The sequence below is a fragment of the Vipera ursinii genome (assembly GCF_947247035.1).
Source record: "Vipera ursinii genome assembly, chromosome: 1".
NCBI lineage: Eukaryota > Metazoa > Chordata > Lepidosauria > Squamata > Viperidae > Vipera > Vipera ursinii.
In genome coordinates, this window is record NC_139512.1 from 40,674,392 (window position 1) to 40,693,466 (window position 19,075).

Here is a 19,075-nt window from a genome sequence, read left to right on the forward strand (position 1 = left end):
CAGTAAAACTTTGTAATCCAACTGTTACTACTAAATGCAATGGCACTCTTACATGTGAATAAGGGCCAACTTATGAAAGTTACTATATAGGAAAAAAATATTCAAGCAATGTTGAGTGTTAGCTCAATGACTCACAAAAACACCATTATATAAATTATAATCTGATTGTCAGGAGATACCACCTAATGAATACTTGTTCAAATTACTTTATTAAAATATAGGTATGGGTGTTTCATCACTGGATGTTTTTAAGAAAAGATTGGACAACCATTTGTCTGAAATGGTACAGGGTCTTCTGCTTGAGCAGGGGGTTGGACCAGAAGACTTCCAAGATCCCTTCCAACTCTGCTATTCTGTTAATCTGTTGTTCTGTTAAGTCCTGAATATTATCTTACTAAATTGAGATATGCACACATTTTAACCATTTATATTTAGTTATTTTATTTAAAAAGTCCCTAGTTTTTTAAAGTATGTTTGTGGTACAGTACCTTTGAAATATATACTCAGGTTTTATGAAAAAATGTTAGCTCACAGAGAACTATTTCAAGCCAAAAGTAGTATAAATATAACATGCTACTTGCTTGCTTGCTTACTTGTTTACTTATATACCTGACAATATTGTTTCATTTCCAGAGCCACCAAGGCCACTTGTACACCTTTGTCGAATCAAAATTCGAATTGTGATTGGAAAAAACCGTCTTTCACTTATTGAGACTTTACCTCTCCCAAGAAGACTAATTCGCTATTTACAATATGATTTTACCCAGTGATCTCAGGTGAACCTGACATTCAAATATTATATGGAGTGATACATATGTATTATAGGGCGAGCTGTCATGATGGAAACAGACTGATATGATGGAACAGAAAACTTGTTTTGGTATGTAAGAAGAAAAAATAAGGATTCCTGCAAGTTAAATCTCAGAACAAATGCAACAGCATTTAGAGTATGGGAAAGAGCTGAAAAAATGAGAATAAAGCAGTCAGCAAATAGTGAAAAGGGATATTGTGCAAAGAAAAACACTCTCAATAGCTCAACATTTAGTACAACCCTTTACAAAATGCAGGCAGAGTAAAATGTAGATTGTATTCTACTAATAAATATCCAGGTGATCTGCATGTCACCAAGAACTTCCAATTCTCACTGGTTTAACAATGATGACAGAAAACCGTTTTCCTCCTTAATTAAACTGTTAAAATAAATGTTTAAAAGCTTGGAAGAAAATAGGAGGTTTTTATGATGTGAAAGAACATGTGCACAAACTCCAGTTCTACTACCAAAAAGAAATTCCTGATCTGGGCATGTGTCTAGTAGTTCTAAATCTGCCTTCTTGAGCTGTTACTTTGTACTTGATTCTGGTTGACGGACCTCACAGTTCTAGTGAAAAATAAACATGCATATTGTAAGCCTAAATTATTCATAACAAGATATAAGGAAGAGGTAGCAAAAGTTATATCTCTCCATATAGGTAAATGCAATGAATTATGCAGAAAATCATACTATAATCATTCATAGTGACATCAGTCAGGTTTTTTTTCATTTGTGGCAATTATAAATATTGCTGCCATCTGTATAATATGCTAGATTTTGTGTCTGTTGACATATCTGATCATTGTGTTAACGCATTAGCAAGTTTACTCATTCATGTGGATAACACAAGTTTTGTCAATAGTCATGTAGCAAAACCGTCTTGATTCAATGCAACAATTAAAAGAAGTTCAATAATGGTTAAATCAGGATAAGATTTCAGTTTTGGGGTTGTATTTTATTTTACTTCAGCTTGCTGAATTTACCCAATGTTTGGCTGTTCTATTCTACATCACCATAGTTTTATGTTTTCCCATATAGTTTAACATTTAACCTTTTATTGATATATATATAAACAGTTAACATTACTTTCTTGTTCCTGGTTAAGCAATTTTGCAAATACTGGACTTGAAAAAATGAAAGATATCGAAGAATTTAACTTACAGGAAATAAGAACACAACATTTAACTCAGATGTATAGATCTGTATAATATTTTATAGATATGTGTACATACATTAGTTATGAGGATTGTCACTGAAACCCATGGTATTTAACATTGTTTTAACAGCATTGAAGGGGAGAGTAGATTCAAATCCTGTGTTGCTTCAGAAAGACTTCAGGAGAAAATTCTTGATCTGCTATTGATGAGAAATAATAATGGTGAATTGCATCATTGCAAAACTACTAGGTTAATTTCAGAATAAATAATTTAGCTTAACAGGGTTATGAACTGAGAATCCTATTGTTAATTAGATTATGTCTCATTGGCTTTCATTAGAATAGTTTTAATGACCAATATATAAGCAATGGCTTAGCAGCACTATGGTGTTTTTTTAATGAAACTCTGATTTGGTGTCATTGTATACTTTTAGGGAAATAATTTAGTGGCATTAAGTTATTAGAAGGAAATTTTATCCTCATGGATGTTATATTGTAGATATCTTAACTTACATCCTCTTAACAATGGGGATGATTGAGAAAGGATTTATCTATCTAATTCAGATCATCTACATGGGTCCCTGAAGTATATATAAAAAGTGCTTCAACTGGTATAATTCATGTTTGCTTCATAAATATGATAACTAAGAAGCTTAATGATACTGCATCTAAGTTAATTCAAACAGATTTAAGCTAAGTTCATTGTATGCATTTCAAGAGTGCTTTGCAGAAATATCTGAAATAAACTGTAGGATACCATGGAGATATAAATGGCTTAATATTCACAATATTGCAGTTCCATGATTAACATATACAGTATATATAAATATTAATGTGACATGTTTGAGGATAGCACCAATTCATAAACATATACAAGCTGAAAAATCTAGTTGATTAACTCTTTTTAGGGATACAGTATGTTCACATTTCACATATCCAAGAAGCATTAAAAAGGCTTCCTAGTTTCATTATACATACAGAGATAAATTGTCAATTTGAATTCCTCACTCTCATAACCAGGATTAACTCCAATAGATACCATAAAATGAGGAGGAAATTATCATTAAAAGTCCCTTTGAGAGTTGTCCTTTCACTTCATTATTTCTTACTATTTTTTTAAAAAAATACTTTACATTTATTTGCACATTCTGCATGCTACCTCTCTTAATCACTCTTAATCCAGCAATACATAGTTGTACAAAAAGATTTTCAAGAAATCTGCTGGGCTGGGTTTACAAAGGTGTATTAGCTGAGTAATGCCTTGACACTGATTTAACATATGTAAAATAATATGAATTCTCTTCTCAATTTTCTATATACTGGCCTGCTCCAGGGCAATACAAGTATAATGGTGGATAAGCTTTCTACTGTTCCAGTGATTTTGTGATTTTTTTTAAAAAAAATCATCAGTTTTATCAAATCTGTTCAAATTCTATTGTTTTATACAAGTACAAAATATTATTGTAAAACTTTAAAATAAGCTTCACAGTTCCTTATCTAATCGTGTTGAAGACAGAAAGAACCTGTTATTATGCTCTATATCATACACAAAGAACATTTTAGGATTTTTGTAAACTATTCTATTAACACGAGGGATAACTATGACCTGGATGACTGAGAATCTCCATAGACATTTATTCTATTAACATTACCTGTTTGATCTATTATTTTATAAATGTGTGTCTAAACTATATTACAATGTATTTTTGAGATTTTTGTTATGTTAACAATAGTTTTTTTTAAAATAAACTGGAGATCCATCTGGGAGGGATCAGTGTGCCAATATTTTAAAAGCACTGCGTTTTTAGGTGTTGTTTGCATTAAATTTGAGTAAAATTAATTGCACTGCATTTTTACTTTTAAGTCATTTCTGAAAGGAGTATATACAGTACATATATGTTAAATGAAATAAATATAGAAGAAGAGGGAGGGTCTAGATAGTCCTGGCCTGTAAAATGTTTAACACAATATAATCTATCAGACCCCTGCAATGGAAACTGCATTTCCAGGTACATTTGGCTACAATGTTTCTCTAACTCTAATTTATAAATATAACTTCAATTTATTTGATATTGTGTAAATGTTATGTGTTCGTAAAGTGTGACATGGGTTGTCTTGTCTAGTGATCTTATAAAACATTGTGCTTGCAGAACTGATTCTTCTATCACTGTGAGTAGGAAAGTTCCTTGAGTAAACTGGGACGCTGAAATAAGAACAGGTTTGTATGAATACTGACATTCCTCTGTTCACTAACACTTGATGGACCAAATAATATTTCAGATGATAGACAGTAGACAGCAGATGCCAGAATCCCAACCAACAACATAGTATGGAACATGTCTCCTGAGATATCTCTTCCATTTTCCACGCCCAACACAGAATATGGCACTGAAATGTAAGCCTTCATAAGCTGTTTTTACCAGTATATATGCCCACGTTAAAAGCCTGAAAAAAGTTATCTTTTTTTCCAGTTAATTAAAATGTCATTGTCTAGTCCCATAATGTTATTTTCACTTATCACAAATGACCAAGGGAGACTTTAAACCATACATTTACACAAAGGGCAGAAAGAAAAATTTAAGAGATTAGTATCTTGACAATTGTTTTCATTTTAAAATTTTTTGAAGGCATATTATTTGATACATGCGCAGTCATAGAGGGAGACCAATGAAAGTATAAGTCTTTGGAAATAGAACAGCACAAACCTATGTAGGAGAGAATTACTTGCAAACAGAACATCTAATGATGAAATGACTTGTTAAAACCACACCACAGCTGTTCTTATTCTATATAGTAAGTACAGCAGATGGAGTATAATTTTTTTATACTTAGGTTTGAACTCATGAAATACACATGCACACTACAGCACTCCTCATTTAGTGACTGCCTCATACAGTGACTGTGGTTACAACAGTGATAAAAAAGTAATTTTGCGATCAGTCCCCATGTTTATGAGCATCCTAGATCTATAAAGCACAGGAAGCTGAAATAAAATCTTAAGGACAGTCAGTTAGCAATCTCTTTGCATACAGCCAAATTGCTAGTCCCTATTGTACTTGCTAAACAAGGACTAGTGGTGGTGGCACGGTGGTTAGAATGCAGTACTGTAGGCTAGTTCTGCAGTTCAATTCTCACTGGCTTGATTCTCATCCTTCCATCCTTCCAAGGTCAGTAAAAGGAGGACCCAGATTGTTGGGGGCAATATGCTGACTCTGTAAATCACTTAGAGCAGAGCCCCCAAACTTTTGGGCACCAGGGACTGGTCCTATGGAGAGAGGTTTTTCTGCAGACCAGCAGGGGTGTGGTTTCATATGCTGCCTGCATCCCGCAGATGAGGCTTCGCTTGTTTGCATGGCCTGGTTTCTGTAATGCCATGGACCAGTAAAGCACTGTGAAGCAGTATATAAGTCAAAGTGCTATTGCTATAGCTACCTGTATGTGCTCTGATTTATACTTGGTTTGCCACAATCTGCAAAATGTAATAAACTAAAGTATAGTTATTCTTAAATAGTTCCTTGAAAGAGTAAGAATAATTTCTTACAGATAAATCTAAACTTTTCAACTGGAACATCATATGGCATTATTCCAATGGGAAAACTCTGGAGTGTGGCAAATATACACAAGCATTAAAAGAAATTAATCCTGGCATAATCAAGTTGCTAAAAAAGAGAATTTTGAAAAGTTGAAACATTGGAAATTTATGCTGAGAAATAAATATGAAAAATAGGGATACTATATAAATGGTAGCTATTTTCCCTAAAAGTTATTCCATATTCATGAAATGAACAACTCAGTGGGGAAATAATCAGAATACAGATCAAGCAGTTCAGCCAGTTGGCACCACCTCGGCGGAACTGGGAGCTAATTTTTTGTTACCCACGTCCAGAATGGACTTCCGGAAGCAGCATTCACACAGAGAACCGGTTGCTCACCTATTTGAATCCCACCACTGAGATCAAGGTATTACATGCCTGCAACTTTGTGTAATGAGACTATTAAAATTACAAAAAAATGCTAGATCAAACCATAGGACATGTCCTTTTTATACTGAAGGCAACTGTGAGCCTTTGGGAAGACCACCAGACATTGTGCTAATGCCTATCAAAACAGTATTCAAATGCATCTTTTCTTTAAACAAATTTGTATAGATTCCCTTTAAAAATACCTTTTGAAAAAAAAACAAAACCTCACTTTTGTAAGATATCTATTTCATCTGCTTCCAGTATTCCCCAATCCAATCCAATTTTAGTCAAGATCTGTTTCATATCATTGGATTTGCAGCTTAAACAAAGCTGTAACATGTAGTTGGAAATTCATTTATTAGTAGCTTAGTTTATTGGTCTCTTGCCAGTTCATGCAAATGCTATTTTCAAAAGAATGAGAATTATAATAGCAGCTGAATCACAAGTGAAATATCTGAAATGTAAAGTAGCTTTCATAATAGCATTTATTCTGCTGCTTCCCTACTTCTCAAAGGTTAATTGTATGGCACAGTTTTATTGGCTCATCTAAAACTGCTTACTGTAACTGGTCTAGGAGTTCAGTCAGTACATTTCTCCTATCTGCTGTCTAAAGCACTTTGATTTAGAAATTAAGGAAATGAACCTTTTTTTACCATACAAATCTTTTTTCATATTGACAGGACTATCCTTGTCATTGAAAAAAAATCCCATATTGATTATTCTGCACCACTAAAATGTATAAATAATAAAGTCGTGATCATCAGCCTTACTATAAATGATTGCTTCAAATACATAGGTTGAGAGTAGTGCAAGGCTTCTTGGTTTTAAATGACCAAATTTCAGAGAATCGTTCAGCTAAAAAGAATCAAGGACATTTTTGCTAACAGAACCTCCTATCCACAATTAACAACTGATGGGCTATAGATTAAAAACAATTGATGCATTTGCACAGGAATAAAACAATTCTCTCCTTTCTTCCTAAAAAGATGATATTTTTTTGACCTGAAGACATTTAACAGTGGAGACTCAAAGGAAAAATTGTATGGCATTTATTTTTGTTTGTTGTAACAGTCTTAGTATTTACATGTCGGGGGGGCAGGGGGGACCACAGCATCCTTATTTACAGAAGTGTGTATTACATTTTCTTACATGACCTTTTTTAGCAGTGCAGACAAGGCAAGCCCCTGCCCCTTGAATAATTTCATTACTCACAATTTGTTATTAATTTTTTCTTGCTAACTCAGGCGGGGAGATTTGATCACCAGACTAAAGCGTAGTTTATTTTTTAATTTTATTAGTAGTATACCACTCTTTTTACCCTGCCCTTCTTTCAAACAACTCAAGTGGTATATATTTTAAATTCCACACATGCATACTTTGCCTTCACATCTTTGCCAGGTAAATCAAGTTTGGAGATACAGTAATTGGCCCAAGGTTACCAAGAGAACATAGAAGGAGACCTGATAAATCAACACTGGGTTGATTCCAACACTCTTCCCTTGCTTTTTGTATTCCCTGATGTATTTCCAGAGCAGGGGGACCTGAGATTAAAGAGCAGATCAGCTGTTTTTTGTTTTTTTTTTCAAGCTCTGGAAGTAGACTAAGGCAGCGTTTCCCAACCTTAGGAACTTGAAGATGCGTGGACTTCAACTCCCAGAATTCCCCAGCCAGCATAGCTGGCTGGGGAATTCTGGGAGTTGAAGTCCACGCATCTTCAAGTTCCTAAGGTTGGGAAACGCTGGCCTACGGCACTGTTTCAAAATCAGCACTGATGATTGGGAAGTGATGTCCTTGCAAGTTGAAGGGAGCTGCTAAGCTAAAGATAACTGAAGACGCTAAAGATGAGGGGTGGCGCGGCGGCGGGCTTGGTGGGGATGGGCTTCCACACTACAGGCCGATACACTTTATGCCCTGGCTGGCAGAAGGCCTCGACCTCCGTCGGAGAAGGCGCCTCTTTCCGCCACAAACCCAAAGCCGAGAAGGGGGCCGCGGGGGGCAGGGCGGCAGGCAGCGGGGGCTGGTAGACGCCGGGGGAGGCCTGTGGACCCTGGTACTGAAATGGACAGCAGCCCCAGGTCCTCAGTCCCTTGGCGGCCTCGGCCTCTGGCCTACGCGAGGGGCTCTCCAGAACCGTGCCAGTGCCGCCGCCGTCGAGGCCTATTTTATTTTTCTTTCCCTCGTAAGGAGGCAGGTCTTTGGAGGTTGAGGAGGGTGACGAGGAAGAAGAGGGCGATGAGCACACTCCCATTGGAAAGATCACGCCGCTGACAACACCGGGGGAGCCCGGAGCAGGCCGGGGTTCTTCCCAAAAAGAAGCGGGCAGTTGCCTTTTCCTCATGGGCACTTGGTCGGGCCTGGCCCCTGGCTGTTGCTGCTGCTGCTGCTGCTCCTCCTCCTCACCGCCGAAGCGCTCTGGCGCCTTGGAGGCCTTGTCGCCCTTGGCCGCCCCGGAGGCCGCGTGGCCTCGGCCTACCGAACTCTCGGGGCTCAGGCCCCGCGCCTTCCCTTCCGGCGGTCTCCGCTCCCGAGCGGGAGGCAACTGCGGCTGCAGGTGGTGGTGGTGGTGGTGGTGGTGGTGGCAGCGAGGCAGGCGGGAATATTTCTGGGAAAAGCGCTTGAGCTGCTTCTGCAGGTATTTTCTGTGGTCTACGGAGCGGCGGCAGGGGGCCGACTTGTCCAGGGCGGCCTTGATGTCGCTCGAGGCCAAGTTGACGAAGTTGAGGAGGGTTTTCACCTCGCTGTCTGCCGAGGCCATCGCTCAGCCCGGCCGCGGATACGAAGAGGCGAGGAAGAAGGGCCCGTCCATGAAAGGGTTGGCTCCCTGAAAGCCGGCGCGCTCCTGAGACGGCCTAACCCGAGGCGACGGCCGGTTGGCTTAGGCTAAATGGGATGGCGGGGGAATGTTTATTAGCCTTGGCGAGAACATCGCGCCGCTTTTCCCAGGTGGAAGATGGGTGGTAACACAGAAAGGTAGGTAGGCCCGTACGTGCATTTCGCTCCCATTGTGCTTTCACGGCATACTGGAGGCTCCCAAAATGACCGCTCCAAGAGTTATTGGTCAAAATGCGTTGCGGCTTCCCCTTGATATTCTCTGGTAACGAAAAACAAAAAGGGGGGAAATCACTGGGAAGATACATCTTAAAAATAGTCACGGGTGGACCTCTCATGGAATTAAAAGATGAGGCGGAGTGAATGCCTGATTAAAAACATAGTCTCCAAGTCTCTATTGTTAGGGATGCAAATGCATTTGGGAATGCTTTCAGTGATATACTTGCCTCCCACAATACTGAAGTGGCTAATTATATTTTTCATCCTATAAAAGTTATATTGTATATTTTAAAGTCCTTAAAAAAGTTGTTTTCATTGTTCACGCACTGTTGCATTCAGTTTAAACATAGTATTAAAAAGCCCCCTCCACCTTCTGTCCTCTCATTGACATTCCACATGTCTACTCAAATAGGCTAACAAAGACTAAAATGCATTTTTATTTTCACATGTGACAATTCCTGAAGAAATAATTCACATTCCTTTTCACATATCTGTAATGATCATATTCATACTATACTCAGCTCTGCACAAAACCCCCTAGTTTTAATACTATATTACAGCTTCACATATACCTCCAAAACTTTCAACTGAATAATGCAATGGTATAAATTGTGATGTATTCAGTGGAAACAGCTAAACATGTTTAGGATTTCAGTCTTTAAATGCCTAAATATTCTTACTGTCTCATTCTCTACCGCACACAACACACACACACACACACACACACACACAAACTAAAATATGCTGGACACAAAGGCAGACCTGCAGAAGTGAGACAAACATTTGTTTCAAATAATTAATCCATTCAGTATATACATTGTTTCAAATGCTTTCCTCTCTTGCAGGATCATGATCTCCACAAAAGTCTTGCAGTATTGTACACATATTTGTTTATAATGATCCTACACATTACAGCTTAATAATACAATTATATCATATGTACAAACATTTCTATATACCTCTCTATATTCTGTTTCCCTTATTCCAGTCTTATACTTGCTATGACTGTGGCCCTACTAGTTAATCTTACTAGACTAGACAGGTAATATTTAACTTTTGAATAGATAACTGTGCATCATTTTCATGGCCTTCCAAGTTAAATTACACCCTTCCCAGCAAGATTCGCTCTTAAACATTGAGTGTTACTGTAACTCTGTGATAGAGAAGAAGCAGCTCACCAGCTAATCTTGTTACATAGGTTAGATACTACCAACCTTTAGAGAAGCAGCCGGACCCTGTGAGTGTTTTGCAGCACTTGAGTAAGCTGAATGAATATCAATCCCTTCTAGTTAGGAGGCTTTCTCAGGCCAATCAGAAGCCACTTTGCCAAATACAAAGCATCCCAATCAGGCATTAGGCTCCCTGTTCTCACATTCTTTGCCATCACAAATTGTCACCATGGGGACAGCCACAGAAAGACAGCTAATAAATACGATCATTTCCCTGTGATTCCTACCATTCTTTCTGTTCCAACCCCCTCCTCCCCTTTTTTTAAACACAATCAAACATGATATGCTGAGGATGAGTAAAGAAAGCTTGTTGAGGCGCTTTTCTCTAAACTACTCCAAAGCTGTCTGAAGACTGGCAGTAACCATGCTTGAGTAACACTGGACAATGCTAGTTTGGAAGACCTGGCTAGCCTACTTTTTAAACTGTTCTTGATCAGGCCTTTCCCCCCCACTTAAAGGGAGGGTGATGTCAGAAAAAGGTAAGAAAAGAACAAATCTCAAAAGAGATGTGCAGATATCCATGGAAAAGAAGCTTGAGCGCTCAAGAATCTTGTCTTTATGTTTGCCCCCTCAATTGAGCCACACAAAAGCTGAATTACCCATTCAAACTACCCGGACAAAAGGATGGAGTTGGATAGTACTCTTGCATCTGTAGTCAAACAGTTAGAGACTTAAATCGAGTCGTCATGATGGAGAAAGAGTTAGACAAAGCCCATAGAATTGCCATCAGCAAACATTTTCCTGTGTCATATTAGTGGGTCTCCATGACTCCCCCTGGCCTGGGGACAATAGCACAAGTTTGCACACTCGACTACTGTCACCCTGCCAACGCTGGCAATGAGCAGAAACAGGACAATCCTTTAAGGGGAAAGCATGCCCACTGCAGGGAAGGTAAGAAGAGAGGGAAGAAAAGCATGTGAAATGCTAATTGAGCTGCTTCCTTTATTGATTCAGAGTTATGTGAGTCCTCATCCTCCTTGCAGAGTTGTCCTTAGGGGTGGCAATAACTTAATAGCATGCTAAAGCATTGAGTCTCACACTGTGGGTTATCCCTACAGAGAGAGGTCTTTAAGAATAGGAAAGGAGAGAGAGAGAGAGAGAGAGAGAGAGTTGCCCTGAGTGAATTTCAGAAATGCTAGACATTCAGGAATAAAGCCAACTAGTAATGCAGTATATCCAGCCACAACCAATGCTGGAACAGACACAAATCCAACTGTTTTCAGTTTTAGCACAAACACAGCACAAACATAGTTAAATTCTACTTCTTGAAAGGGTTTTTAGGCAATCACTTGTCAGTTCATATTTCTATAGGAAAAAACTAAATTACTGAATATTGAAGTGATACTTTAGAAGAACACTGGTACAACAGCAACAATAATAGCAGTAAGATCCTGTCCTTATTTGCTGATAAGTGAATGAATATCACTGACATATGTGGAACTTATTTGTAAAGAATCAGACACTGAATTGCAAGGTTAGATTTTGTAAATGACTAAGCAAATAAAGCGACTCTTAGGTAAGTATAATTTTTGATGTTTAAAATCTGTTGTAATCCTGTAGGTACAAGTATTTCATTCATTTATATTTTCCTCCTTATAAGATTGTCTTACTATAAAAAAGCTTGCAATTTCAATATTCTAAAATAAATTTGACAATTAACACACAGAATAACGTTGAAATAATTCAACAAATAATGTTGAAATTGTGTGCTAACGTGCTGATCCAAGATTGGCACTAAAATACATTTAATTTCTCTGCTTACCAAGAAGACAACTTGAATAATTTCAAACAATTTCAGCTCTTATTTGAATGTTTTAAATTTTATGTAAGATTCCTTTGTGTAAAAACATAAAACAATAACAAAGTTACATAAAACTTTTGTAAATGCTGCTTCAATTAGTTGTTTTATAAGAAAAAAAATCAAAGTTCTTAAATTTATTTCTAGTCTCCTTTGCAGATAATTGAAATAATACTAGTGACGATGTTCAGATAAGATTTAGTGATTACTGTGTATAAATTCTTTGCAGTAGAATCTTTGTAATAATAAAACTCTATGAGAGTTTTCTATGAAATTCGCAGGAAAATTACACAAAAATAACTGGTTTTTTTTTTAGTGCTGATTAAAAGTTATGTAAAAGCTATGTTATTGGAAAATAGGCAGCTGAAATTAGGCAGCTGCCTTTGTAGCAACTGGTGGAATAAATTTTGGAAGTTATAGTAACTTCAGTGAATACACCAAACTGTGTTGGAAATAAGTTGCCAGTAGTGTCTTTCATTGCATTGCAAGAACTTCTGTACCTCCTGCAAATTAAGCCAGACATCAGTGGTGATGGTTGTTAATCTGAATGTGGTAGAAGAAGACTAATAGGTTTTAAAGGAGTTTAAGAAAAGATCCATTCTTCAAATCAAATTTTCTGCAAACTTTTCAGCATTTTCCCATCACCAGTGACTCTCAGAGAGAAGATGTAGTTCAAACAGATGCTGATTTTTGTAGACTTGCTTCAAAACAATTTTTCTCAAATTTGCCTAGAAGCTCATCTAGTTTCTGCATAAATGTAATCAATAGATTAATTGTCCTTTCTCTCCCAGTGAGAACATCATTTTTCCCTTGGCAGATGCAGGAAACCTTTTAATACAGGGGAGCCTCTTTTAGTGTTTATATTGCAAACAAAAACAACGTCCTTTGGAAAAAGTGACTGAAATACATAACCATGTGTACATGTGTGTAGAAACAATAAATTACTAGGAACTTTGTTAATTTCTTTGAGGCTAGTTTTAGTCTCAGATCTCTACTTTTTCATCCTTAGATTATATAAGCTTTCCCTCCCATATGCTAGTTAACCTTTGTTATCTTAAGTTATTTACTTTTTACAAATATAAGAAGCCTATAAAAATGAATTTCTAAGTATTATGCAAGTAAATAATTATACAATAGAAAAATCTTAAAATGCAGCAATAATTGAAATATACCCAAAATAAAGAAAACAAACATTGAGACAACCTATTAAAATATAGTAAAACGAATATCTAAAAAGGATATAGAAAATTTTGTTTGCTTGGTTGTTTATTTTTTTTACTTTAATTTCTACATTATTTCAATCTGATCCTTAGTGGTTCATTTTTTAAAAAAAAATAGATTAAAAAATACAAAATATTTAAACAAATTCAGAAACCATGGGAAAACAAAACAACTTCATGGAACATGGAAAACAGATAATAAGCCACTTAGAGTCAGCTGATTGACACATCATAAAAAAACTAATGATAAATAAAATATTTAAATCAAGTTTCGTTATTTCCTTTATAGCTTCCTTTGGAAAACCTTCAACTAGGAAACCATGAAGGAGCACAGTAGTACTCAGTATTGCTCTGTCCAACATCTCTTGGCTATGTTTTTTTATTCTCATTATTTCAGAGTTTAATTTGCATTTTAAAATCTTGTTTCTCTATTTCTGAACTGAATTCATTTGGGTGTACTTGCATATACATAGTAATTCATATTTCCTAAGGGATTTTATAGAAATAAAAAAATATAAACTTGCAATATCTGATAAGCAGAAAGTCTTTAAAGAATAACTCATTTACTAAATTTATGACTGAAAAAAACCAATAGTAATCAGGGCTAGAATGAAAAAAACACCCATAGATGCCATACCTTTATTAGACCAACTTAAGATTTAGAATAATTTCAAATTTTATGAGTTATCAGGTTATCTTAATTAGAAAGTTGATAAGAACTGAATGTCTCAATTTTAATATATATCGAGAGTACTGTACAACATGAGTGCATGAGAATTGAGGAATAAAGTAAATATCAACTAGGCACGGTAGCAACTTGTGATATTCCAAATATTGATGAACTACAGCTCTTAGCATTGCTAGGAAATATGCTGTTGTGAGATTGTGAGGGATACTGCAAGTTGTAGCTGAACATCTTTTGGAGTGCCATATTTGAAGTCATCATGTAAATGATGTCTAACAATTCTGACTTAAAAGTCAACCCCAAATTCAACTCCTCCACAAGACTGAATTAAATTAAACAATTTGTAATTATATAAAGCAATTATATACAAAGCAATACGAAAATATACAAGCATAATTTCTGGTACCATTTTTTGATTGACACTGAGGATGAGTTTATACTTAGGCTGATAGTACCAGGACATTAGAATAAATATTTTTTCATTTATTTCTAATTCATGACTGCTCTGCTTTTAAATTCAGTGGAGGCTTAGCTGATCATTTCAAACAGAAAAAAAAGATATACCATTAAAAATTGGCCTTAATAGCAATTCCCCCCCCCACACACACATATTCTGCAATAAATAAAAGGGAGAACAACTCATTTTGTTCAATTGTCTTGCTGCTATTTAGTTACTACCCTAAACATAATTGCAAATGATTTTTCTGTATTAAGTTCTTGAGCTAGCATTAGAAGAAGATTAATGAAAACAAAATAAACATACTCTAATCCTAATGTGTTTTCTAATCTAGGATTTAATTAATTTATAAGGCCCCCTCCCAGCCTATTCCATTAAAGTATGCCACAGTGCTATAGAGAGCCATTTTGTACCTTTTTTTCTCAACATTTCTTCCTTTAGACTTCCAGTTGCCCTGTAGTTGATTGATAATAAGGCACTGAAGTCAAGAGCACTATATTCTGAATAATGGAAACTCTTTCAAGGTCACACTCAGGTTGAGCTGCACGGGGTCTTCCCAAAGAGGCCACTGGAACCCCTTTGTTCCTCTCTGTTTTGGCCATGTTCATCTCAATGTACATCTGAAAGGAACAATTAACAATAGGGCACTCCACTTGGAGTGTCTGGTGCACTTTGAAGCATCCACTGAGGAAAGCCATAAGAATGATACATCATTTTAACTGTGAGACTGTCAAAGTCATACAGCAGTTGAAAAAATGTCTCCACATGCCTTCCCAGCATGCAGACAGGGACCAGCTGTAGAGTCATTTCATATCTGACATGTCATTCCTCTGAAAATGGCCTGCTAGGCATTTTGGTATGCAAAGATAGGAAGACAAAAATATATAGAGATATATTTTACAAAATTTAGCATTTTTAAGTGTGGCAAACATTTCATCATTCATTTACATCAAAGGAAGAAGTCCTAGTCTTTAATGTTAATGAAACTCTTTTAAAATACCGTAAATTCAACACATTGAGCAATCTGAAAAAAATATTCATATATTTACCTTATATTAAAAATCATAGTTTTGTGTGTGTGTGTGTGTGTGTGTGTACTGGAAAAACTGCCTTGGTCAAGTATATTACAAATCTGTCTTGCAAGTGTTAACAGTGAAAAGCAGGAGACTTGGGTTGCCATTCAGGGAGATATGGGTGTTTACATTTGGTTCAACTGTGCTCTGAATCATTTGTTGTTGTTAGTTACGAAGTTGTGTCCGACCCATCGCGACCCCATGGACAACGTTCCTCCAGGCCTTCCTGTCCTCTACCATTTTGAAAGAGTCACATAGCTAATTTTTATAAAAAGTAAACTGGAGATCAGTTGTGGGTGATGCAGTACATTTTTTAAAAAGCCAATAGAAATCAAATTGGAAAGAATTATCTAGTAGCAGAAGGCACAACAGCAAGATCTTGTCTTCAAATGATAGATGTTCATCTTCCTCCATTTACGGAATCTGACAAAGCCTGAGTCTGTGTAAATTTTATCAAAGCATTTAAACCTTTGTGGAAATTCTCTACCTAACCTCTTTTATTTCAATACTTTCCTCATGGCTATTTACTTCTTTCCGTTCTTTTTTTTCTTTTTGGTATAGTCAGAGACCATCCCTTGGCCAAGAAACAGAGATGAGCACCGTGCCCTAGAGTCGAACACGACTGAGGGAAAGCTTTACCTTTTTACCTTTAGTCAGAGGTAAGGAAAAGGAAGGAAAAATCTAAGAAGAAAATAATTTTTTGAAGATTTATGAAATGTTTTGAGTGAACACACATGGCCTTCTATTTGCTCTGATTTGTTAAGAGGTTATCAGTGTTCTATGTAATGTGTGATTACTCTGGATATCTTTAGATGCTGCTCTCCCACCCACCAATATGGTAGCTATGTACATTTTCATCTTTACACTTTTTTGCATTGTATATCTTTGATTTTCAGAATACTGGACTGCTCTCTGAAACAGGTTTCCCTGAGATCTGAATTATTCCAATTCTGCTGTTGTTTTGAAGACCCGTGAAGATAAGGAAAGAGTGAGATTTCCCCATTTCATCTTGTTTTCAATCTTTTATATTTATCTTTTGATTTTATTATTATTATTTTGTTTGATGTTCTGAGTTTCCCAGAATTGAGAGCTGGATATTATAATGATGATGATGATGATGATGATGATGATGATGATGATGATGATGATGGCTGTGGTAGAAGAAAGCAAAAATAGTACCAATAGTAATAGGCACCTTGGATGCATTTCCAAAATATCTGGAGCACTACTTGAACATTGTAGGCATTACATCCTGTGAGGATACCTGTAATGTTAAACAATATCTGTCTATTCGAGATCCTTGGGAACGATTCAATAAGTGGACAAAAATGCCAAATCTAGTATAAACATTTGGCTGGGTGGCAACTGACCATAATAAATCATTTTAGTGTTATTTTCTAAATCTGTCAGTACTCCCCTCATGGCTCATTGGTTACACCAGCAGTCAAACTTCTTTTGAATCCAGGGTCAGTTATGGCCTGGAAATCTTAGATGAGTCTGAAGAGCTCTTGCAAAAGTTGTAGCCAAATTGTAATATTATAAATGATAAAAAGCAAATGTATTAAATATGTGAGAATTAATTATAGCAACTATAAATTTAAATCACTTAATGATACATTTGGACCTTATTTCAGTAGCCCCATTGTTAAAAACATCCCATTGTTAAAAACATCCCATCCCAAATTTGACAGAATTTGGAATCATCAATTGGGGGGATTGGAAACAATCTTGGAGATCATCTAAGTCAATCCTCTGGAAGAATCCACTATATATAAATCTAAAAATGTAAGTGTTAGAAGGAATTCTGTCTAGTTCCAGGCTGTTTGTCTCACTATTAACACAACTGTAAATCTTCTCTATTGCATGCTGCCTCCTGCTTACTTCCTTTCCTCCAATGGCAGCTGTTTTGATATAGTCTAAATTGGCTGTTACTGGTATAACCCGCAGTAGTAAAACCCATACTTTAGCTATTCATTTTTGCTTCTGAATTTCCCCACTACTTTGGATTTTTGACTCTTTCTCTCTTATATAATCTCTTTCTCTTAATCTCTCACATGGAGACACGGAGATGAACACACACACACACACACACACACACACACGAACATACACATAGAGTATAACTTAGGGCTTGTAATCTACATTCTAATCTTGTGATGTTTTCATACCAGTATGATACCACGATTCCCCAAGAATTCCGGAAATAGTAATTTTGTGTGGATTCTTTTATTCTCTCTAGTCTTACAGTTTTCAAAGAACTCCATTCTATGGAACAGGATGCCATTAAACATAGTTCTAAAACTGGAATTGATATGACAGTAAAGCAGCATGTAAAGTACAAGAAAACACATATCTGCAGCCACCAGGAGGAGCTTTCTCCTTTATTTTTGTTTTTTCAGCACCATCTTGTAAGGATTTAGAAAATATTTAGAAAATATTCCAAAATTATGCTTAATTCTAAATCCAAAGACCTTTGAGTAATAAAGAAACCTAATTTACATTCACTTCAAATTCAGAGGAACAATGAATGGAAACTTTTGGAATGAGGTGGGGTATACTTTTCTTGAATTTAGTTTGTCCTTAAATAAAGATATCTAAGTGCAATATAGATATATTACCCTGTAATTAAAAGGATGCACATAAATACTGTCCATTGTATCTATTTTATAAATACTTGGCTCAAATTGCATTATTATTCATATAGAAAATAGAATGAAAATAATATCCGCACTATTGAAGCTCAATCAATAATGAAATAAAGAAAAGCAACAATTTTATAAGACATAGGGATGGGATGGTGAAAAAATTAAAATTTCCCTTTTTTTCCTGCAAACGTACTCATACCCACTGTGGATCATTACCCAGTTGACTAATCTTGTATACCGAAGCTCTGACTTCTTTCACAGGAACACCGACTCAAAGAACAAAGTAGGATTCTACACAAACACTTTTTTTTAGATTACTGGAGTTTTTGTCAATATTTACTATGTTTAAATTGGGCATGTACTCTGAATCTTAGCATTACAAGGCATGTACCTCCTAGTTAAGTGAACTGTAGGCAGACAATAGTATATTAGTTTACAAGGTGGTCTCTAGAAATCCTAATTCACATACAGAAGTGTGAGCATGCTTGGAGAAGAACTCATATTTTATTGCACTTGTGGCAGGCATGAACATTGATCAGTATCATCTCTTTACTATTAGTGGAGAATGCCGCATGACACATGAGTATGATTAAAATTAAGAATCTAGTTTACATGTTAATAAAAAAATGCAACATGAAAGCTTCACTCAATAACGCTCATAATGGGCCATGGAGGTCAATGTACATGGCCTAATCTGATAAAATCATGGCATGTAGAAAATGGTACACTGCATATAAAATGAGCAACTGGTTAAATGCATAAATTAATGAAGGAAATCAAAGAAAAATAGATATGGTGCGGGTTTCTGAAACTGAACAAAAAGGAAAAATATATTTGTATGAAAGTGGTCTGATTTTATGCAGTAGAATTGATGAGTACAGGCATAGAAATGAAGGTATATATTTGATTATGAATGAAAGGGGTAAAGTATGTGTCATAAATATAAACTGAGGTTATATAGTTTATTGTGCATGAATATAAAATTAGACAT

The 19,075-nt window shown here is 36.1% G+C and overlaps 2 protein-coding genes and 1 long non-coding RNA gene across 4 annotated transcripts in view; 1 reads left to right on the plus strand and 2 right to left on the minus strand.

Annotated features, from left to right (window-relative positions):
- The window catches only part of ASB2 (ankyrin repeat and SOCS box containing 2), a 36,232-nt gene extending 31,756 nt beyond the window's left edge, over positions 1 to 4,476 (plus strand). The window contains exons 10-11 of one of the 2 annotated variants that reach the window (XM_083379469.1): positions 634 to 776; positions 4,118 to 4,476. In XM_083379469.1, coding sequence (XP_083235595.1) covers positions 634 to 770 — 137 coding nt within the window. In that variant the 3' untranslated portion in view covers positions 771 to 776; positions 4,118 to 4,476. Of the gene's footprint in view, positions 1 to 633; positions 3,733 to 4,117 lie in introns of those variants that run through there. The other variant, XM_083379468.1, reaches the window with a different exon arrangement.
- The window catches only part of LOC310650755, an 852,012-nt gene that overhangs the window by 724,838 nt on the left and 108,099 nt on the right, over positions 1 to 19,075 (minus strand). The window lies entirely within an intron of this gene.
- Positions 7,746 to 8,684, minus strand: FAM181A (family with sequence similarity 181 member A; the record flags this gene model as incomplete). Its single annotated transcript, XM_083349817.1, has 1 exon — positions 7,746 to 8,684. The coding sequence occupies one exon, from the start codon at positions 8,682 to 8,684 to the stop codon at positions 7,746 to 7,748; it is 939 nt and encodes a 312-aa protein (XP_083205943.1).